The following is a 23451-nucleotide window of genomic DNA, read 5'->3' as shown; positions in this document are numbered from 1 at the left end:
TCTCTGTGCCCTGAAAATCACCTCTCTGACGTTACCTTCCCTTGTCTTTATTCCAGGAATGGTGGTTCCTTCCAAGACCAAAATCGTGTGCCATTTTTCTACCCTGGTGTTGACCTGCGGGCAGCCGCACACTCTTCAAATAGTGCCCCGAGATGAGTATGACAACCCTACCAACAATTCCACATCCTTGAGAGATGAGCACAACTACAGCCTGTCCATTCATGAGGTGAGCAGGCTCCCATCTAGGTCACTTCGATCCGTCTCCTTCTCCCTGACTGTGGTGCCGGCCTTCTGAGACTTAGATTAGCTCAAGGTAGGAAAGTTCTTTGTAAATTTCTGCGCAAGCAGGGAAAAGTATGTGTGGTTGGTGATGGCTTCGTTTTCCTCCTGTAGCTTGGTCCTCCGGAAGAAGAGAGTACCAGTGTCTCATTTGAGAAGTCGGTGACGTCCAACCCGCAGACCTGCCAGGTGTTCCTGCGGCTCACCCTGCATTCTCGAGGCTGCTTCCATGCCTGCATCTCATACCAAAACCAGCCAATCAACAATGGTGAATTTGACATCATTGTCCTAAGTGGTGAGTTGAGAGAAGAGCTGTGAATTAGTCCTCTTCCCAAGCCACTTGTCCTTTGCACATCAGCAGTCATCTGACCAACCCCCCACCCCAAATATTTGGTATTTGAGCCGAAACTTGGTTTAGAGACCTGTGGACTGAAGGTCTGGTGATGGGCAGTTTCCTCTCTTGTCTTGCGCTTTAAACCTTATTCCTTGTTGTACTTCAGAGAACGAGAGGAATATCGTTGAACGCAACGTGTCCACCTCAGGAGTGAGCATTTACTTTGAAGCTTATCTGTATAATGCTGCCAACTGCACCAGCACGCCGTGGCACCTCCCACCCATGCACACGAGCTCTGCCCAGCGCCGGCCGTCCACAGCTCTGGAGGAGGAAGACGAAGACTCACCCTCTGAGTGTCACACCCCTGAGAAGGTGAAGAAACCGAAGAAAGTGTACTGCTACGTGTCACCAAAGGTTGGCACTCCCACTCTTGCCCCCTGCCCAAGTCTGCTCTTATTTGGTAACAAAACCCACCCAGCAATGGTCTGAGAATCAGGGTGCGATCATCACCTTGTGGAGGTTCAGGGATACTAAGAGATGGCTTCCCATTGAGCAAAGGGCTGTACCTCCTCTTTTGCTGCCTCTTTCTGGTTTGGACTGGATTACACCCCTGTCCAGGGAGTCTGTGCCTTGGTACTTTCGAGCACCTGGGGCGTTCTGCTGTTTGATCGCTCCTGGGAAGATTTTTCAAGGCACAGCTCTAGAGTTTTAAAGAAAGCTACTTTTAACCATTAATAATTTCTCACTAGTGTAAAAATTACTGTTGGCCCTTTGTGCCGTTTGGGAACAATTTGATCTTTCATGCTGTGATTTTGTGAAACCACAAGAGATGTCATCATCAGGGTACAGGATTAGAATAGAGAAATTTTGGCAGAGACGAGGGAGGTGAACTTCCCAAGAACCCTGAGCTGAGAGACGCTTTGTGTTAGGGAGTTTCTTTTTTAGTATTTGTATTTTGCTTATTCATACAGATCTCAGGAAAATGAGACTCGAACCATCCCGTTACATTCCTTTAATCTCATAGCGAAAACTGAGTTCGAATTCTGTTCTACTTCAGAACACTTCACTGTGTACCATTCATCATTTAAACATCTAGCCTTCATTTGTCGTGGAGAATGGCAATGAGGGAAATGGTTAAGGTAGAGATGAAATGAGATTGGCCATGAATTGATTATTGTTGAAGCTGGTGATAATTCGTTGTACTGTTTTCTTTAATATGTGTTTGAAATGTTCTTTAATGAAGAATTTTTTTTAAAAATCAAGAAAAAAGCCTGACGTATTATTTGTTCAGATAACAAGAGGGGTCTTTTTAGATTAAAAAGTTACTGCATTGTCTTTTCCTTTTTTTTGTAAATGGCAAGAGACTTTTTTATTCTTATATATAGGGTTTTTGTGAACTCTTTTGTATGCGACTCCTCCCACCCCACCCCCACCCCCCCACTGTCATCCCCAGCACATCCTTGGTGGCATTCTGATAGGGATAAAGCAGTGGGCAGGGGCTTCCAGTGTTCCCTGTCCACTGATTTGGAAGAAGTCTCTCTGAGAAGTATCTGGCTAAGCAGGAGAAGAGTCTTGATTGTTTCTAGTGAAATGTTGTTGTGAAATGAAATGTTAATTGTGAAATGTTCTCTACTTGTAAAGTGAAAACCTGATCTCAGATATTTGGAAATGGTAGTAAGACCTGAGTATTAAGGTTATGAGATATCTTTGTGAAATTGCGATGTGACAACAATATTTTAAATTTGCCTGTTTTAAGGTGGAATTGATGTTTTCTATTTGATTTCAGTCCTGACTAAATTATCCTCCTTGTTTAGAGAGGAAAAGGGCTATCATGGAAAATACAGATGGGGACAGGTATTTGAAATACAATACCCAAACAGAACCTGTTAATCATTCATTTCATTTTCTGTATGTTGGTCCTCCAGCAATTCTCAGTGAAGGAGTTCTACCTGAAAATCATTCCCTGGCGCCTTTACACCTTCCGGGTGTGCCCCGGAACCAAAGTAAGTTGAACCTTACATCCCGTTCGTGTAGAACAGGCTTCAGCCTCCAGCGTCTCAACCTTTTATTTTTTCCCAGAGGGGCTTTTGGTGTTTCTGGAAATTCTTGTTGGGCACACAGTATTCATTGCCAAATAAAGAAGCAGATGCTATCTCCTCATGAAGGCTATAGTTGTAGGAAGACACATGCCTACAGAAACAGTAGTTAGTAGAAGTCAGAATACATCAACAATTCTCTCTTGCCCCTAAGACTAAGCTAATAGAGAGGGTATTGGAGCTCTGACCTGAACTTGGCTTCCTAATATGCCAAAACTAACTGTTTCAGCACCAGTAGTCTCATCTATTAAAAAAAAAAATTTTTTTTTTCTAACTTTTCTGAGCTTTTGAAATCTACTGGCAAATCATTTTCCTCCAGCCAATTTGCCCAACCTATTCAGGTATTCATTTGCTGTTTTACATATCCTTATGGCTTTCACACTTCTTATATTTTATGTTTGAAAGTCTGTAGTATTACCTGTGATCCTTACTTACCTTGCCTGTGATCCTTACACGTGGTCTCTGTGACTCAGTTTAAAATAAAATCTGAATCATAGAGCATGCTCAGTCACTCAGTTGTGTCTGACTCTGTGACCCCATGGACTGTAGCCCACCAGGCTCCTCTGTCCATGAACTTTTCCAGTCAAGAATACTGGAGTGGGTTGCCATTTCCTTCTCCAGGGGATCATCCCAGGCCAGGGATTGAGCCCACGTCTTTTGTGTATCCTGCATTGGCAGGTTGGTTCTTTACCACTGGCACAGTGGTAGAGGACAAAGCCTCAAAATGGAATCAATGCCTGGAGGTTCCGGGGATGAAACCCAGGCCTCATACATGCAATGCATGCACTCTACCGCTGAGCTGCATCCCCTACCCCCACCTGAAGTGAAAAACAAGGAAATGTACTCCTGGTAGGTACTTACTTGGAGAAAATGGGCTTAACTTGTTTTTGTGGGTTGGTGCAGAAGGGTAGGGATGTGAAGGGTTTTTGGTGGATTTGAGGGCTTCATAGAGTAACTCTTTTTTTTTTTCCCTTTTGTTAGTTTTCATACCTTGGCCCTGACCCTATCCATAAGCTGCTCACCCTTGTGGTAGATGACGGCATTCAGCCTCCTGTGGAGCTCAGCTGTAAGGAGAGGAACATCTTAGCAGCCACGTTTATCCGCTCTCTCCATAAGAACATAGGTGAGGTTGGACAGGGAGTCTGATGGGAAGGCAGCGACCCCAGATACCCTGAGTGCATGAGGGTGTAGGGGTGGCCTGCACAGGAGGCTTGTTAGGAGGCTGTAATCATGGTGGATCTTGCTGCTCCTCAGGAGGCTCCGAGACCTTTCAGGACAAGGTGAACTTTTTCCATCGAGAGCTTCGGCAGGTACATATGAAAAGACCACATTCTAAAGTCACCCTGAAGGTCAGCAGACATGCCTTGTTGGAATCGGTGAGTAAAGTTTCTTTCATGTCAGCAGTTGAACAGTTGTCAAAATTTTCCAGTTAGAAACCTCTGTGCTATTTGGTTATATCCTGCAGGTTATTGTTTTTATGAAACACACATCTCTGTCTTTTTTAAACATGTTAAGCGCTGTTCTTTGTGTTTGGCTAAACTGAATTTGGGGCAGATTTGTTGGTGGTATGTTAATTGAGGGGAGAGACTAGTTGACACATTGGCTGTAAAATCTGTTCTTGACTAGTTCCCGAACAATCTCATGGACTTCCTATGTAAGGCAGGTATTAAGTTGTTGTTATAGAAGAAAGTTCCTGTTATTGAATCCCAGGATTAAGAAGAGCTCTTACGGGATTAAAAGGAAATGATTTTTGTTGTCACTCTGGTCTGATGGAAAAGGAACACCTGATGTGTTTCTGTCTCCACTACACAGACACTGGCATAGTTCTCACATTCCTTGACAATGAGAAGGCTTTGGTCCCTGTCCAGAAAGTGTTTGTGATGTTTGGCTCTGGTAGGTGCGACTGGAAACCCCTTTTCTCAGCCACTTTCTCCTTGTGGCATGGCTCCCTGTCTGAACCTAGCCTTGTGGATTAAGATGTCTAGTGGGTAGACTGTACTTTACTGAAAACCAAGACTCCTTGGTTCTCTTGCTGACAGCTTACTGATTTGAGCCATTTTTATGTCTTTTAAGAGTTTTCTCATTAATAAAATGAGGACTATTAAAAAAAAAAGTTTCAACTTTCCAGCCAGGCAATGGTGTAAATATGAACTTGATTTTTTTTATCTTAAATTTCTTCTGGAGATATGTGTATTTTAAATTTAAGATGGTATTATTAAAGCTTATTTTTGAGTAATATATTGCCTCCAAATACTTGTGAGTATTAAATGGACAGTGGTAATATTCTTGTGTTTTTGTCTGTAACACCCAAGAGGTACTGGCCAGTGTTCTGACAATTTCTTTTCTTTTACTGCTTTTCAGTCTCTGAAAGCCACTCGTAATTTTTCCATCTCAGATTGGAGCAAGAACTTTGAAGTGGTTTTTCAGGATGAAGAAGGTCAGTTTTGAAATTTCCCACTCATCTTTTTTAATTCTCCTTCCCACTCCTCCCTATTTCCTTACACTACATCCACAGAAACTGAAAACAACCCTCCTACACATGCTTGCCACCCCTGCTCCAGCTTCTTTTTCTCTGGGAAAAAGAAGTCATGAGTCAAGACCAGAAGGGTGATGTTTACTGGCTAGATGGCTTGGTTGAGCTTGTAGAACACAGACGGACAAGGATTTGGAGGGTGAGCTCTTAGGAGTTTGACGCAGAAGGGGAGAGTAGCCTTTGTAGTACCAAGAGAAGCATCAGTTCCTGGGATCTCTGATCTGTGTTCCCACGCTAGAGGGCATCAGCTTAGTGATCAGAATACCTTTAATCCTACAGAATGAGGTGGGATTTCAAAAAAAAAAAAATGTCCACAGTTAAGGTGGGTTGGAATATGGGACACCAAGGTGGTGGAATGGAGGGAGGAAGGATCAGAGAGTATAAAATCATGAATAAATGAACAAAAATGATAAAAGGTGATAAGCCAGTGTCACTTTTTATTTTTATTATACTTTCCAGCTCTGGACTGGGGAGGGCCTCGTCGGGAATGGTTTGAGTTAATCTGCAAAGCACTGTTTGACACCACCAATCAGCTCTTCACCCGATTCAGTGACACCAACCAAGCATTAGTGAGTCTGTGACTTCCCTGGGGGTGGGAGCAAAATGTGGATTGTGTATGATGGAGAGACTAGTAAGAATTTGAACTAATCAGATTACCTCCCTCCTCTTTGCCTTCCTTATTTCATCTCTAAGAGAAAATGCAGACAGATGAATAAAAAGCATTATAGTGCAGTGGCTGTTATACTCCTTAGTATTTTAATAATTAAGCCACTTTTTTCAGAACATCCCTGAATCAATTGAACTCTGTACAAGGTCTTTGACTAGGGGAATAGGGAAGTAGACTCTGGCTGAAAGAGGTTCTGGTTTAGGGAAGAGGCATTGTATCATCCACTGATTGACTTCCGTTTATAGCCAAGGACCACAAAATCAATAGAAGATTCTTTAGTTTATTCAAAGTCCATCTTTGTCCTTTATCCTCCAGTCACTTTGAATTACTCAGTGGTGGCTACCAAACAATGCCATTTGGATGGGCTCCTTGATCCTAACACTGAAATTCTTGCTCCCTTGGGATAGAGTTGTGGAGGGAGAATCTTTCCAGAACTAGACTTGAAGAAAAACGACCCAGGACCTTTTAATCTCTCTCTTTGACAGGTGCACCCCAACCCTAATCGCCCCACTCATCTGCGCCTAAAGATGTATGAGTTTGCAGGGCGCCTGGTGGGCAAGTGTCTGTATGAGTCCTCTCTAGGAGGAGCCTACAAGCAGTTGGTCCGAGCTCGCTTCACCCGTTCTTTCTTGGCCCAAATCATAGGTCTACGTATGCATTACAAGGTAAGGTCTTAGGTATGTGTTTTCTGCTAAGTCCCCTGGCCATTAACTCTGGAATCTCTCCACCCTCTGTTTATTATTCTTGACGTTTGAAGGGGTAAGTGGTTCCAAGTACAAATTTTATTTCTGGGTGAGAGTGGTCATGCTGTGTTCTGTGTCTTTCTGTCTCCTCAGTACTTTGAAACAGATGACCCAGAATTCTACAAATCTAAAGTTTGTTTCATCCTCAACAATGACATGAGTGAGATGGAGCTGGTCTTTGCAGAAGAGAAATATAATAAATCAGGTCAATTGGATAAGGTGAGATAGAGAACTGAAGCCTGTGGGTCCCATTTCCCAGCCTCCTCTGTATCAGGGCTGTCTAGTAGAGCCTTCGCAATGATGGAAGTGTTCTCTATTTGTACTTTTGAACACCCAAAATGTGTCTGGTATGACCAAATACCTGAATTTCTAAATTAACTACCTGTAACTAGTGACAGCCATATCGGACAGCATAGCTTTGGGGCACTGTATCCCACATTATATGGCCTTGGCCTATTTAAATGGAACCAGAGACACATATGCCATCCATCCCACTAGTCCCTCCTTTCCAGTAGAAAAAGAACGAAGTGATGGTGAAGTGTCACTGCACAGGCAGTTTTGGAAGGGATGACAATGTCTGTCTCAACATTAGGGGCAGGGAGGTAGTTGACTCCCATTTTAACACTGTGCTTGTTTATTTTTAAGGTTTTTATTAGAAAACAGCCAAAAGTATTTCTGATGCACATGTAATTTTGTTTGCATTCTGGGGTTAAATAATATCAAATGATCATGACAGACCTGAAGTTGCAGTTATAAATAATTGAAAGCAAAATAGCAATGACTGAAAGTTTGTGATCACTGATAGCACTGAACTGATAATCAGATACCCTGTGAGCCCTGTGAGGATCTTGGCTGCTGGCCTTCACCACCTATGTGGATAGAGCCCGTTTTCTTGACCCAGCACTGCAAGGCATCTTGAGTCAATAGAAGACTGAATTAGGGTCTACAGGCCTAGGGGAGTACTGATTTTAATTGGATTTGATATGAATGCTAAATCTTAGTCATTTACTACTTAGGCTAATAGTTAGAAGTGCTTACACACGTAAAATAAAAATAACCAGAACTGTGCACAATAACAGAAAAAGTCTTACATGTTTAGATCCATTGAGAATCTTTGCTCTGGACCAAAGTTCTGTCCCTCCCATGCCATGGTCAGGACCTTAAAATCTGATCCTGTAACTAAATGGAGGCCTTCATTCACCTGTGAAGACAACCTTGCTAGTTGTGCACAGGTTTTCCAGGGTGGCTTTAGTATATGTGCTGCCGAAGCGAGCACTCCAGGGTGGCTTTAAACTGTGTTTCAGGGCTTCCTCAAAGCTCCCTTACGAGTTGCTTATTGGAGGAGGGTTCCAGTTCTATTTGAAAATCATACAGTTCAGCCTTTTCTTCACAGATAGAAAAACCGGGAGTCCAAATAGCAAGTTAGTCTCCAAGTATCAAGCCATGGCTTTTTCTATTGCCTCACGTTAGAAATAGACGAATGTAGGGGAACATCTGTGTACATCTTGGAATTTCTGAGATTATGCTTCTTTACTACTTATCTGGCTTTATAGAGTCTCAGTTGTCTCAGGGGTTTAAGAGAAGAGGTCAGTAATGGTTTAATTTTGGATCAGAGGAATGTTAAAATGTTGCTAACAAGGAAACATACATATCTTCCTGTTGCATCGCCACTATTTGACCAGGTCAGAGAAGACTCCCTGAGACACCTGCTTCAGAAACAGTAGTGAGTAGAGTATAGCAATAGTGGTTGGAACCCTGAAGTTTAGTTACTGAGTAAAACCAAATGTGTTGAAAACCTGAATGCAGAGCAGGAACGTGTGACCATGGTGCAGTTCAATGATGTGCTGTTTGTGGGACATGTTGGGTAGCTGTCGTCTTTTAAACTCCCATCCACACGCTCTCCCTGTCTTTTGCTTCTTCTTTCAGGTTGTAGAACTTATGACAGGTGGAGCTCAAACCCCCGTCACCAACGCAAATAAAATCTTCTATTTAAATTTGCTGGCTCAGTATCGACTGGCCAGCCAAGTAAAAGAGGAGGTGGAACATTTCCTAAAAGGTGGGATTCTGTTGACTCGTGGCTTTGAGGTGTAAATACCTCTATCACATGGTGTGGATATAGTTTTAACTTGGATATTTTGTTTCAGGCCTGAATGAGTTAGTCCCTGAAAACCTCTTGGCTATTTTTGATGAGAATGAGCTTGAGGTAAGTGCTTACAATTGGAACTCCCTGTCCCTGGCTTGCTATTTTATTATGCCCACAGGAACCAGCTTCCTGCACCTTGTGTTATGAGATGCGGTAGTAAAGCCCTTTCAGAGTTGGTTTCACTTTTGTTACTCTTCCATGCATGGACCCTTTCTCCAGCTTTTAAAAACATTCGAATGCGGAATAACTATTGATGAATAGTAATAATGACTATTTACTCATCAGATATTATTGATACTGGTTGAGTAGTAAAGAATGTTGGTATCTTGTACAGTCTTTGTAAATCCTATGACCTTTTAAGTTGATTTAAGGGGTTAGAAGCATTTATTTGTTCAGAGACTATATCGAGTGCCTCCTACATGGCATGTGCTTTTGAGGAACTGGGGGGCTCATGGAGCCACATTCTAGTGAAGGAGACAATCCAAAGGATGTGAGGCCTGTCATAGCTTTGGGTGACGACACTGCAGAGTTAATATATTCTTCCTTTAGATCTTGTGACAACCGGAATGCACTGTAAGATGGTAAATACCTTGCTATAATGAACAGGCTTGAAGTTCCATGAACTTCGGGTGTAGGCAAAAAGTAAAACCAGTTTGTTTTTACCTGTTGGTCACACGTGATACATATAGTGCAAGTTATTAGCTTTAACGTCCCATAGCATTTATTAAAGTTTCTCTAAACTGTTTCCTACAGTGAGGAAGTTCTTTAAAAATGGGGAGACGGGGCTTCCTTGGTGGTCTAGTGGTTATGACTCTGCGCTCCCAATGTAGGCGGCATGGGTTTGATCCCTGGTTGGGGACCTAAGATCCCACATGCCATGAAGTATGCCCCCTCCCCCTCCACTCCAAAAAAAGGGAAACAGGAGTTTCAGGTAGTCTTGCACCATTTTTATTCTTATTAACTGAACTGGCTTTGAGAACAAGAATCAGCGTCTTACATAATTTTCAGCACGTTTTGTACCTTTAGGTATAAAATCCAAATAATGCATCTCCATCTCTCAACCTGAAGTTTCCAGCAGACTTGTCACCTAGTGCCAGCATTTTCCAGGCTGAGAAACAGCTACCGGTGGATTTTATCCTGAAGCAAAACGTTTGTTAACAGTTGGTAAAGTGCGTAGGAGGAAGGCGCAATCTCTCAGGATTGCTCCCCATCCTGCTGTTAGTTACTCGTTAGCAAGTTCTTTTTGAAGGAACCAAGCTTCTCAGGCTTCATTTGGGCTTCTCTTGTCTCTTGATTAGGACTGCCTTTACAGCTATTGGATGAGTACTCACAGTCTGCTAAGTAACTTGCTGGATCCTGAACCAAATTAGGACATAAACAAGATGTTTAGGGCTCTGATGTCATTAATGTTCTCATTTTTTGGCATTCTTTTTCATTTATCTGATCAAGTGGAGGTGGAGCTGAAGGGACAGTAGTAAAAGTTCAGTCCATGAAAGAAGGGTGGATTTGGGGAAAAGGAAAGGCCACCTAACAAATTCGTAAACGGGGCTTGGGTCTTCATCGAAGGGGAAGGGCCTACTTTCCCCCCTGGTATTCCCAGGCCACATCCAGAGCAGTCAGTAAACACTTGGTTCCCTTTTTGTCCTTTGTTTCATCAAAATAATATATATAGCAGTAATTCTTAATGAGGGGTGCCCATCAGAAACACCAGGGAACCTTTTTCAAAGTACAGAGGCTTGTAACCTGTCCCTAGAGATTCTGATTCACTAGGTCTGGGGTAAGGCTACAGGCATCTATCTATCTATATATGTATATATTAAAGCACTGTGAGTTTTACTGCACTGGTTAGGAACCATTGACCTATTATAATTGATTTTCCTAAAGTAGTATTCTTGGATTATGACCTCATCGTACATCTTTTTATTGATGTTTCTGTATTCCACATTTTGCATGTTAACATATTTTGACCTTATGATGGGACTTCACCCTTCTGACTGTCCCAGTCAACACCTGACTGTCTTCTCCAGCTGCTGATGTGTGGGACTGGGGACATCAGTGTGTCTGACTTCAAAGCCCATGCAGTGGTCGTTGGTGGCTCATGGCATTTCAGAGAAAAGGTAAGTGGGCCAAAATTCTTTCAGTTGAATTTGTACCATATTATACAGAAAAAGTTTCAGAAGGAAAAAGCTGAGAAGCAGACATGTCAGCTGGGAAAAAGCGATACATAGTGGGGAAATGCGGATGGTTGCCCAGACAGACGGGAGCCCTTGTCCTTAAGGGCTGTTCATGCTGCGTCCACAGAGGCAATGACGTTGAAAAGGCAGAGAGAGAGAACCGAGCAGTCAGGGACTGCCCTCCTGGTTGTGTGTCCACGTCACTCCCTTTTAAAGAGGTTGTTGATTCTAGCTGTTCGTACCTGCGTGCAAGTAACCAGGGCCCCCTCCTCCCACTTCAGAACATCCTGTTCCTTCCCCCAGGGCTCAGATCCGCAGCCACACCTGGGTGTGACCCCAGCCTCGTGCTCTCCCCACAGGTCATGAGGTGGTTTTGGACCGTGGTTTCCAGTCTGACGCAGGAAGAGTTGGCTCGACTACTGCAGTTCACCACAGGCTCCTCTCAGCTGCCACCTGGAGGCTTTGCTGCCCTCTGTCCCTCCTTCCAGATTATTGCGGCCCCGACCCACAGCACGCTCCCAACTGCACACACGTGGTGGGTATCTGCTGGCCCGGCGCAGGCTGTCACAGAGGGTTATCTCTGCAGCCCTTGCCGGCATGGTCTGTTCATGTGAGTTAATCACTCCCCTCCCCTTGGCCTTGCAGTTTCAACCAGCTGTGCCTCCCTACGTATGACTCCTACGAAGAGGTGCACAGGATGCTGCAGCTGGCCATCAGCGAGGGCTGCGAGGGCTTCGGCATGCTCTGACCGCTCTCCCTGCTGTCTGCTGGGCTCCTGTGGCCTCCTGGAGCCTCCAGGCAGCACACACCACAGATGCGGCCGCTGACCCCGACAGACACAGAACCATCAGCCAGAAGCTGCCGCGTGCCCCCCCAGTGTGTGGAGGAGTCGGGTCACCTCCCAGCCTCATCCTTCCCTCGCCCCCTCCCTTCCTGCCTTCCCCCCGCGGCCCCCTTTGGCACTTCCCTACCCTGAGCCACTTGCTCAGTTGCAGGAGGAGGGTGGGGGCCCACTGCGTTTGCCCTTGGTTCTCAGAGGATCTCGGTGGTGGGAGCTGCCTCAGCCACCGAGGGAGGCGACACGGAAGCTCAGTCTGGGAGCGCTGGGGTCCTCGCCTTGCTCAGCCTCCTCTGCCGACGCTCCACGGGGGTTCCCTCCGTGTCCCCTTGACCCGGGATTTGTGAGTCCGTCTCGGGGACAGGTGACTGCATCTGCTCGCCAGGAGGAGCACAGACTGGAGGTGGTCCACAGCAACAGACAGCCTTCAGTTTTGTCCCTCTCCACAACGGCCAGTGCAAGCACGGGACTAGCTCGCGTGGTTACTAATAGTACCAAAGTCCTTTTTTGTGTGTGTCGTCAGAACTGGAAAAGGAGCTTTTCCCTGCAAGCGTTTCTGGAAATGATCATTTCATTCATAAAGAAGAACTCCCTAGTAAGCTTTTTTTTTTTTAGTGTAATAAACCTGTGAGACAGACCTAAGAATGTGAAAGCTAAGCCGGGCTACGGCCTCCAGTGCTGAAGGCGATTCTCCTTTAGGGTTGTGGGGCATTTCTTGGCATGTGACTGGCTTGAAGACTACTGATGCTTGTCCCTGAGTTTGTTCTTTACACTGAGATGTGGCTGGCCCTGGCTCCTTACCTCCAACTTGTGCTGTCTGCTAAGAGCTGGGGATTCTTCAGGTTTCCACTGAAGAAAATTTTGGAGCAAGAAATTAGGACGGTTTTATAGCATGCCGCTGGTCCCTGGTTCTCTCTGCTTGGTGTTCCCTGGCAGCACTAAGGCAAGGGAGAAGGGATCAGTAATTTAATTGCTTCTCAGAGCTCCTTAGGGTCAGGACACACATCAAGGAGCTGTGTCAGACGATAAACACCTCGCTGTCCCAGTGACTTCCTGTCACTCCCTCGGTTACCAGCAAGGGCACCTCAGGAGAGAGGAAGACAGACTAGGTTCACTGTGACATGATTGAAGAGAGCCTGCAGCTGTTTCCTGGAAGATGACAACAACCTTTTCCATTAACGATTTGAATGAAGACATTTTCAAGACTCAGAATCTTATCAAATTCCGAAGTTTCTGTTTCTAAGAAGGCTTTGCTGCAAGCGACCATTCCCAATGGGGCATTCGACTCTGAGAATATTAACAAGCCATCTTTGTTGCCAAAACCAGCAAGTGCAAAGAGTCCAGAGATGAGGCAGGACTTGAGGCCATGCCTTGGCCTGCTGGAAGCACGTCTGAGCCCTCCTGTTCCCAGGGATTACGAGGAACAAGCCTTCCTGAGCTGCTACAGTTCCTGCCTGACCTCACTCCTTCGCAGTTGTCATTTGTCCTTGGCTTGGGTGCTGACCTCACTCACCCTTGGGGTCCAGGGTCCAGCATTGGGGCCCTCTGTACCCCGGGGTCCTCCACGTCACATGGTCACTGCTCTCCTCAGGGACCAGGACAAGGTGCTGCCCCATGGGATACGTACAGGCAAGTTTCATCATCCCCCTGGGAAGCATGATGCCGCCCTTTGGGCCCAGAGGGATTCCAGATGGGGGCACGTGAGCTGGCTCTGCTGTCTTTGGCCGTTGTTCCTCTTCCAAATCCTGTGTCCCCCCCACTCCCCTTCCCCGCCCCTCCAGAGACAGATGCTGGAGCGCGAGTTGATTTTCTTGGCTCGATCTGTCTGAGCTCTAGTCATAGCACTTTTCAGAGCATCCTGGGTACCATGGCAGCGCAGCTGCAGCCGGCAGTGGTCCTTAGCCCCAGGGTCTTTGTTTGACAAAACCGTTTGGTACTGTTGTGGTTTCGTATTCTTCCAGTGTTCTCTCTCTCTCTCTCCTAACTATTCAAAAGTATCTTTGCTCTTTTGGCCTTTCCTTTGACCTTCTTTTCTAATCCTGCTTTGGAATTAGCCGGTGTGGGGAGAGGTACACCATGTCGGAGAAAAGAAAGAGTGCCTGTTACTGGAAGTGTTGCCTATTCATGTTTCTTATTTCGGTCAGTTCTTTTATTTATGCCCTTGTGGCCCAGGTACTTGGGCGGCCAGCTAACCTCCTGGCTAGTGAAGGAGACCAGGCACCAAGGAAAGTGTCGGCGTGTTTCTAGAACTCCAGCAGAGACCAAGCCCTGCTGCAGATCTGTCAGGCCAGACCAAAGGGCCACACAGTTGCAGCAGTAGTGTAAATATTTTGTACAGTGAATAAATGAATGTTTAAAAGGACTAAGAAGCAAGTGACTGCTTTATGTGATGATTCAGGGCTTAAGTTGGAGGTGGGGAAGGAAAAGAAAAATGTAGAAATGTTTTTGCATTTCCCCAGTAACCCTTCAGAAGCAGTCAGCTTGGCGTAGAATGGACTCCCGGAGCCCTGGCCTGGTCGAGACCTGCTTGCCCTCTCACCCTTCCCGGACTGCTGTCTGTGGTGCCAGGCAGGGCCTTGGTGCCTCCTTGCACAGAGAGCCAACAGCTGGGACAAGTGCTTGTACTCAGCTCCAGAGGGAGAGACCAGTTTGGCAAAAACAAGAGGATGTCTGTTCTCCTCAGTCTTTTAAATTTTAATTCATTGTTGTTTTACTGCATACGAAACTCAACGTAGAAAATTTGGAAATTAAAAAAGTACAAGAAAATAAGTTACTTGCCATCCAGAGGGAAGAACACTTTGGTGGGTGGTCTCATTTGCATATAATTGCACATGTATTTCTCAATGTCCCCTCAACCCTAGACTCTCCCACAAGTGCTTCGAGTATGGCAAAAAAAAAAAAAAATTCTCCTCAAAAGTTTTGGGGTGGCAGGTGGGATGAATTCTTCTTCCAACCATAGATAAGCTTGACAGAGAAAACCAGACCTCTAATACAGGCCTTGTAGGAGAAGTGTTAGGGACCCTGGCCTTCTTGGGGAAGTGAGCATGTTGTCTTTGACATTGGTTCCCATTCTGGAAAATCAAAACAAATTCCCCTTTGTAATTGTGTTTTGTTTTGTTTGTGTTGTGTTTTGCTTGTTTTGTCTTTTTGGCCACGCCGCATACCTTGCGGGATCTTAGTTACTCAAGCAGGGATTGAACCCAAGACCCAGCAGTGAAAGCACCAAGGCTTAACCATTGGACTGCTAGGGAATTCCCCTGTAACTGTTTTTAAAATACAGATTTTTTTTCCTTTCTGCCCCCACCTCCCAGACTCAGCGAATTGGAATCTTAACTTGAAAATTACTCCTTTAGAGTGTATTCAATCTACTCCCACCTCATCAAGCTCTCCTGAGTAGTATGAGATGTCTTAAACACACAAAACAAAATTCTCTCCCTCTAGCTTTACACTTTTAGGTTATTTAACAGTCTTAAATCTTTTACACTTGCCGCTCTTGTGGCTTTGAATGGATCACTGTGAACATTCATCACTGAGTGATTTCATCCCTTCATGAAGTTACTCATAAGACTCAAGAAGCTGGTAGAATTGTTCTTCAATGAACACAATAAAATACTGCCTTCAGCTTCTCATGCAGTGTTACCTCTGAGCCACAGCAGCTCGAGCTCTGCCCACCCACACTTCTCTTAAGAAACAGTGGAGGTTCTCCAGCAGGTGGCTTGACCAGAGGGCTCCTTACCTCTGCTTTGATTTCACTTAGACCCTCAAGCATAACAGATCAGCTCCAGGTATCCTGTAATATCCTTTCATTTAAAAGTGAATAATTCCTCTTTAATTTGGAGGTGAACATATATACCAAAAAGGCATATAGCATATACACTTTAACAATGATAAGGGAAGTGCATATGTAACCATCATCCAGGAAAGAAAGAAAGTTCATTACGGCACTGCAGAGCAGTTACCTCACCCTTCTGTTTTCCTGACTTTTAGGATACTTTTTCCCACCAATTCCCTTTTCAATGAGACTGTCTCAAAAATCACAGTGGGGGGGGTGGGGCGGAAAATGAGCCCATGTGGTCTCTTGATAAGATGTTAACCAAAGTCAGTTTGTCCACAGTTAGTTTAAAAAGTCATCTGAAACCATCATTACCCCCTGAGAATCTAGTTCAGATTCCTGATGTTGAATCTGATGAATCAGTCATATTCAAAGACCATCAGTTCAGTCGCTCAGTTGTGTCCAACTCTTTGCAGACCCTATGGACTACAGCATGCCAGGCTTCCCTGTCTATCACCAACTCCTGGAGTTTACTCAGACTTAGGTCTATTCAGTCGATGATGTCATCTGACCATCTCCTCCTCTGTTGTCCCCTTCTCCCGCCTTCAGTCTTTCCCAGCATCAGAGTCTTTTCAAATGAGTCAGTTCACATCAGGTTGCCAACGTATTGGAAAAGACCCATTTTCATTCCATCTGACCATCCAAATTTCCAGGTATGATGCATCAGTTCTTCAGCACTCAGCTTTCTTTATAGTCCAACTCACACATCCATACATGACAACTGGAAAAACCATAGCTTTGACTAGACTGATCTTTGTTGGCAAAGTAACGTCTTTTGCTTTTTAATATACTGTCTAGGATGCTCATAACTTTTCTTCCAAGGAGCAAGCATCTTTTAATTTCATGGCTGCAGTCACCATCTGAAGTGATACTGGAGCCCCCCAAAATCAAGTCTGTCACTGTTTCCATTGTCTCCCCATCTATTTGCCATGAAGTGATGGGACCAGATGCCATGATCTTAGTTTTCTGAATGTTGAGTTTTAAGCCAACTTTTTCACTCCTCTTTCACTTTCATCAGTAGATTCTTTAGTTCTTCGCTTTCTGCCATGAGAGTGGTGTCATCTGTATTAGTTCTTTGCTTTCTGCCATAAGAGTGGTGTCATCTGTATATCTGAGATTATTGATATATCTCCTGGCAATCTTAATCCAGCTTGTGCTTCATCCAGTCCAGCATGTCTCATGATGTAGTCTGCATATAAGTTAAATAAGCAGGGTTACAGTATACAGCCTTGACGTATTCCTTTCCTGATTTGGAACCAGTCTGTTGTTCCTTGTCCAGTTCTAACTGTTGTTTCTTGACCTGCATACTGATTTCTCAGGAGGCAGGTCAGGTGGTCTGGTATTCCCATCTCTCAAAGAATTTTCCACAGTTTATTGTGATCCACACGGTCAAAGGCTTTGGCATAGTCAATAAAGCAGAAGTAGATGTTTTTCTGGTATTCTCTTGCTTTTCGATGATCCAGCGGATGTTGGCAATTTGATCTCTGGTTCCTCTGCCTTTTCTAAATCCAGCTTGAACATCTGGAAGTTCACGGTTCATGTACTGTTGAAGCCTGGCTTGGAGAATTTTGAGCATTACTTTGCTAGCTTGTGAAATGAGTGCAATTGTGCAGTAGTTTGAGCATTCTTTGGCATTGCCTTTCTTTGGGATTGGAATGAACACTGACCATTTCCAGATAGTTGACCATCCAAATTTCCAGAAATTTGACCATTTCAGAGACCATCAAGTCTTTGCAAAGGTTCCCCCAGATATTCTAAATTGGATAATTTATTCAGGATGAAGCCTGTGGATTGGTTGCTACTTCCTTGGAGTCCCCAGTTAGCAGGCCAGTATGGCCTTTGTGGTCTTTGATGGCCATAAATGCTTTAAGCTATGTTCGGCTGGCCAACTAGGCAACTTTCTGAGTGAGCAAGGTCTTAGAACTTCATTTCTTAGGGTTGATTCTAGGAAGAAGTCAGTCTTGGACTACTCAAGGAGTTAGGCAGAGATACAAATTTATTTTCTAAATGTTGTTGTGTCCTAGACCAAGTGGCTCTTCCTGACACTGGGAACCTACTTGTATTCTGTGTTTCTGACTCCAGCGCTCCTGGGCCTCCAGCCTCCCCTGTGGGAGAGGCCTCTCCTGTCATTTGGCCTTTTCTCAAAGAAGATGCCCATGAATCCTTTTGCATCAAGTGTGCAGAGTGGAAACCTCAAAAGAATAGACAGCCATGAATTGATTTTAACTCTCATGGTTCAGCTTTGGGCGAGACAATCTTTTAACATTAGTTTTCTGACCTGCAAAGTGATGCTGTTAACTAAAGGAAATTGACTAATAACTTGGAGCCCTTGGAAAAAAGTTTTCCTACATAGGTGTATGTGATACCGTATTGATTATAGCTCAGTTCAGTTCAGTTGCTCAGTCACGTCTGACTCTTTGCGACCCCATGGACTGCAGCACGCCACGCTTCCCTGTCCATCACCAACTCCCGGAGCTTGCTCAAACTCCTGTCCATTGAGTTGGTGACGCCATCCAACCATCTCATCCTCTGTCCCCCTTTCCTTCTGCCTTCAGTCTTTCCCAGCATCAGGGTATTTTCCAGTTCTTCACATCAGGTGACCAAAGTATTGGAGTTTCAACTTCAGCATCAGTCCTTCCAATCAATATTTAGGGTTGATTTCCTTTAGGATTGACTGGTTGAATCTCCTTGCCATCCAAGGAACTGTCAAGAGTCTTCTCCAACACCACAGTTCAAAAGTATCAATTCTTCAGATTTGATTATAGCTCAGGGCCCTTGTAATTGCCACAGTAGGAGGAGATACGGCTCTGGGGGCAGCAGGGGATGCTAAAGTGGATGACTGGTATGAGGTGGGGCTCTTTCCCCACCTTGCCATGTCCCAGCAGGCCAGAGAGAATGGGTGTTCAGGACACCTAGTCCACACACCTGTGACAAAGACCCCAGGTCACAGGAGACCTCCTCTCTGTCCTTCATATGAACCTCCAAAGGGCAGGGGAAGTATCTGAGGGGACTGCATCTCAAACCACATTCTGTGGTAGGCAACCTAATCCCTTTGGCTTTCTTTAACTCTCTGATGACTGAATCATGAAGGCAGCGTCCATTTTTTGAGCTCTTCCCTTACACTCGGAGCTTTAACATATCTTGTCTCATGTTGACGATGACCCTGCAAGGTAAGTTATTTTCTCCACTCTACGTGAAGCAGTTGAGGCTCAGAGAAGACAAACAGCTGCCAGGGTTCCTTAGTAAGTGGCAGAGCGGTATTTGAACATGGGTCTGTTTCACGTCAAAGCCCAAACTCGTGCCATGTGGCTGGTTTGTGTTGAGCTTACACGAAGGTTAGCTTAGACTGAAACAACCCAGGCGCTGGGCCACCTGTCTGTGTTCACTAATTCTGTCTCACGCTTGGTGACACTGTGTGATAGGTGAACACTTTGTTTACTTGTCAGTCATTTGAGGATTTGAGATTTCTGAGGAGAAGGCCCTATTGATTCAGCAGAACTTCTAAGAGATTCAGCTATTGGCAGTAGCTTTAAAATCTTTTGTGTTTGAAAGTTCCATAGAATACCAACTAATGACTTGAGTGAAGTGATTTCCAAGTTTAAATGAATCTTGCGTAAAGTATACATGACACTCATGAGGCTACAACCGAAGAAGAAAAGCCTGAAATTTTAATATCCCCACTTTGGATGAAAATCCATCGATTGCACGCAAATGAAATGTTAGAATGAGGTCAGACATGGTACACAATACCCTGATGTTTATCTCTTGGTAACAAAGTCTGCAGAAAAAGACTCATTTAAATCTTTTGTCTCTAAACTCCCCTTACGTGAAACGTGAAACACAGCACTGTTCGGCAAAGGCCAAATCTCTGGTGGTTATCTTGCAGAGGAAGCAAACATTTTCAGGAACGCCAGAGTTAAAGGGAGAGACACACCTCAAACAAGACTGATTCTGTTGGGACTATAAGCATCATACCTTCTGCAGGGTGAGGGGTCCTGTACCTCTAGGGTGAGGTCACTGTTTCTACCACTGCCACTTCATCTGCATTATGGATTTGCACACAGAGAAGTTTCTGAATGTTCTCATCTTTTGATGGAACAATACTCACTCTCTACTCAGAACTCCCACTCCAAAGAGTTGCCAAGACATTCTTCTATTTGCCCATAGAAGAATGTCTTGGGACAGAGTCAGGGATAGCAGTATCTGCAAGCCAGCTGGAGAGCCTTTGATGGTTTTTATGTTATGTTGAAAACAAAATGTTGTGTTATTGTATGAGAGGAAGATTATGTGTGTTGTCATTTTGTGCTAGTTCTCATAAATCCTGGGTCTAATTCTGCTCTTAAGTTGTCACTTTATTTCCTATAAATGTACCTCCCTTGCCACCACTACCAAAAACAAATCTGATGTTTCTGTTCCTTCCCTGGTTTTATAGCTTTGCTTTTCCCTTCAGTTGTTTGCATCTCTGCATTTCAGTAAACATCTGTGGATCAGGCACTGGGCATGGAGCTAGGGACACATACGATAGAATGTGATCATTACTTCTGAACAGCTCACAGTCTCGTGGGAGAGACTCATATAAACAATTCATTTTCCTTAGAGTTTCCTTCCCTCAAGGCTTAAGCGCCCCAAACCATCACCACCCACTCCCATAGTTTCTGTCATTCCTGTTTAATTTAAGTGGGGAGGGAGGATATTTCTGCTTATGCATTTGGAGGTCTTTAAGTGTCAAGTAACAGCTGTAAGTGAAATTTGTTGAGCTCTTTACACACACCCAAAGGGAGGGAAGTTCACCTTCCTGTTGATTTTCAAAAAAGCAAGAACCCTTGCAACATGGATTCCAAACTGAGAGCCAAGGAGCAAGCCCTTCATTGTGCCATAAACAAGCCATCGCACCTGAGCAGTTCCAGGGAAAGGTTGGGAAAGGGAAGTCCGTCATCTTGGGACCAGCTCCCCCTTTAACTTACCCTCCCAGACAAAGCAGACCTGAGGTGTTGATTTTGGCAGCACGGGGCTGGCCTGCAGATCGGTGAATGAAATTAAAATCTTGAGTGAATGGGAAGGAGGATGTATCTCCAACACTAACAGCAATCAAAGGGTTCCTGCTATGGTCAGAATGACTAGGGGGTGGCAGAGGAAAGACAGTTGTTATTTTCCAGGAACCCAGAGGCTTCACGAGTAGCCATGGAGTTGGCTGTGGCCACAACAGATGGAAACATGGCTTCACTCCAGTTTCCCTTGATGCTTATCAAACCTAGGACATTGGAGTCCTTGGTCATCTCTTTGTAGTGAGCTGCAGCTGATGCTTAGTTCTTTCTGGGGTTTGGGCGGCTCTTAAAGTGGATCCCCCAAGCTTCTGGGCTGGATCACAGCTAGATGGGCCATTGCCTTGAGGAAAAATTTCAGCTCCTTTCCCCAGAGGGATTTCCCTGACACCTTGTCATGATGATGCCAGCCCACATCTCCTCAACAAGTCAAAGCTGCGGAAAGACCCTTAGGTGCTCCCCTCCAGGTCTGACACTCGCTGTCCCAGTCAGGGTAGACAAACGTTGCTGGCCCCTGGCAGGATCATGTGTGCCTGTCTTGGAGATGGCCAGAGGTGAGTGTGGATACTGCAGCCATGCATTTGCCTGCTCCATAAAAGCCTGGTATCAACAATTCCGACTGAGATCCCCCTCCACCTTGAAAGTTCTATTGTTTTAGCATCCAAGCTCTGTCTTCCAGACGGCCTCTCACACCTGGAAGCAGCATGAAACTCTTGTCAGATCATATCTTGAGTTTGGGCTCCAAAAAATGTCATCCAACCATGGGAAGATGAAAAAAAAAAGCCAAACTCCAGTCCTGACTTTTGGGGGGTCAGGCTGGGCTCAAGGGCTTGGCGTAGTGGGAAAGGGGGCCAAGAGAGTGGTTGGCACAAGCTTATGGAGAACTCTGGAAGCAGAGCCAGAGACTGAGGATTGAGGCCCAGGAAAATCTGGCACCAATAGATGCTGGGTATTTAACCAGGAACAGTCGCTCTGTTTTTCTCAGCCTTGGCAGTAGGTCAGGGCAACAAGCAGTTCTAGCGGGGTCCACATCCTTCCTATTGTCTCCACCCCAGCCTCGCTCCTCGTCCCAAACATCTGCTTCAGATTTGAGCCCTTGCCTTCTCGCCATTCCTGTACCAAACCGCAGGTGGCAGGGCCGAGGGGGCAGGTCTGCAGGTGTGGGGCGGGGGAGAAGACAAGGAGAACTCGAGGGAAAGCTGCTGAAAGGTTTTGCTTCACGTGCCGCAGAAGGGTCTGACTTTTTTTTTTTTTTTTTTAATGTGCCTATGTATCGCCAAAATCTAACCAGTTAGTTGTCTTCCTCTCGGGGTAGTGGAGCAACCCAGGGAGGGAATTAGGACCAGCTGGGGAAGTCTCCAGGCATCACATGGACAGTTTTCAAAGGTAGCTCAGAGTCACTCCAGAAGGAACAAGTGATTAGTGCCCACAACGAGCCGTGGGGAGGTGCTAACGAGGTATTAAACGCTTCTCCGGCTAGCAGCCGTGGATGACAGCCCGGGAACCAGAGCAGTGGAACCAGCAGCCTAGGACTGGAGGTGGCAGAAGAGGAGAAATGAGCCAATGCTAGCAGCCACCCCCAGCAGCCTCAGAATCTCACTAAAAGGGATATCAGTTTCTCTGGTACTTGCCCTGAAATCCCAATCCATTTTAAGTGACAGAAACATCCTAAGAGAAAACGCTGGGGCATCTAGGAGAGTAATCTCAAAACTTAAAAAAAAGTAGCATCTAAAGCTATGCCTTTCCCTGCCTGCTATGCCTAAACACTGCCTGTATTAACTCATTTAATCTTCACCTCAGTCTATAAGGTAAAGCCAATTACCATTCCCATTTTAGAGATGAGGAAACTGAGGCACGGAAAAACGACTCACCAAGGGTACATGTCCAGTGATGAGTAAGGTGTCAAGCGGGCCCTGACTCCTTACATCACACAAGGTCAATGAAAGTGGAGTTTGGGGGCAGGACAGTCTAATCCAGAGTGTTCTGTTAATCCTGCAAACCAGAGACAGAGTGTGCGGGCCTCTGACTTCTGGGGCCACAGAGAGCCCATCTGGCAGGGCTTCTCCAGCCAGTGCCCCGCTTCCCCCCTGTTCTGGGCCCTCTCAGGCTTCTGCTGCCCTTGCTACCTTCACTCTCCACCTCTGCCTGCAGGGCAGGTGGCACTCCTCCACCTCCAGACCCAAACCAGCTGCAGGAGTTTCCTCTGGGAGTTGCCCGGACTCCCGGCCCCTAGCGGGGAGTGGAAGAGGAGCTACATACAGGGCAGAAGCTGGCCCCGGCCCGAGGACCAGGAGTTCCATTAAACTCCAAAGCTCCAGGGTGGGTGCCAGGCCCAGTGCTTGACTGGAGAGTTCAGGGCCTCACTGATATATCCAGCTCGCCTTGGTAGGCGTCCATTTTGCATATGACGGGACTCGGGCCTCTTCCAGCTGCTGAGCTGTCTGAGGAGGCCCACCTGACTGGGCTGGAGGCCTGGGGACAGCGGCTCTGCAGCCATGGTAAGTGGGGTCTGACCAGGCTCAGCTCACCCTGCTAGGCCAGTGCAAGGATGAAGTCATCCCAAGGGGCAGGCATAATGCAGGCAGGGGGTTCACCAGCGCCAAAGCCCCCTGAGAGTGAGAGGCTGGAAGGCAGGAATGCCTGCTACAAGTGCCAGCATTTGTAGCAGGTTCTGTGATTCACAAAATGGTGTTCACAACCTTTATCTCATTTGAGGTTCACACTCCCTCTGTGGGGTGCACTGTGTGTTTGTTAGAATCTGTCTTTTCAA

The 23451-nt window shown here is 45.6% G+C and overlaps 1 protein-coding gene across 22 annotated transcripts in view; it reads left to right on the top strand.

Moving 5' to 3' along the window:
- Positions 1-14169, top strand: part of AREL1 (apoptosis resistant E3 ubiquitin protein ligase 1) — a 45122-nt gene extending 30953 nt beyond the window's left edge. For 17 of the 22 annotated variants that reach the window (XM_081509230.1, XM_081509214.1, XM_081509231.1 and 14 more), the window contains 15 exons: positions 57-226; positions 394-574; positions 780-1027; positions 2539-2616; positions 3691-3832; positions 3964-4085; positions 5071-5146; positions 5702-5811; positions 6395-6574; positions 6746-6871; positions 8579-8708; positions 8797-8855; positions 10823-10912; positions 11329-11504; positions 11615-14169. In XM_081509230.1, the coding sequence (XP_081365356.1) occupies positions 59-226; positions 394-574; positions 780-1027; positions 2539-2616; positions 3691-3832; positions 3964-4085; positions 5071-5146; positions 5702-5811; positions 6395-6574; positions 6746-6871; positions 8579-8708; positions 8797-8855; positions 10823-10912; positions 11329-11504; positions 11615-11717 (1989 nt within the window). In that variant the 5' untranslated portion in view covers positions 57-58 and the 3' untranslated portion in view covers positions 11718-14169. The remainder of the gene's footprint in view (positions 1-56; positions 227-393; positions 575-779; positions 1028-2538; positions 2617-3690; positions 3833-3963; positions 4086-5070; positions 5147-5701; positions 5812-6394; positions 6575-6745; positions 6872-8578; positions 8709-8796; positions 8856-10822; positions 10913-11328; positions 11505-11614) is intronic. The other 5 variants (XM_081509223.1, XM_081509225.1, XM_081509221.1 and 2 more) reach the window with 1 other exon arrangement.
- Positions 14170-23451: the final 9282 nt, after the last annotated feature.

This window comes from Giraffa tippelskirchi, chromosome 7 (genome assembly GCF_054371585.1).
Source record: "Giraffa tippelskirchi isolate mGirTip1 chromosome 7, T2T-mGirTip1v1.2.pri, whole genome shotgun sequence".
Classification (NCBI taxonomy): domain Eukaryota; kingdom Metazoa; phylum Chordata; class Mammalia; order Artiodactyla; family Giraffidae; genus Giraffa; species Giraffa tippelskirchi.
Note: the sequence above shows the minus strand (reverse complement) of the source record. Positions and strands in the feature narration are given on the sequence as shown.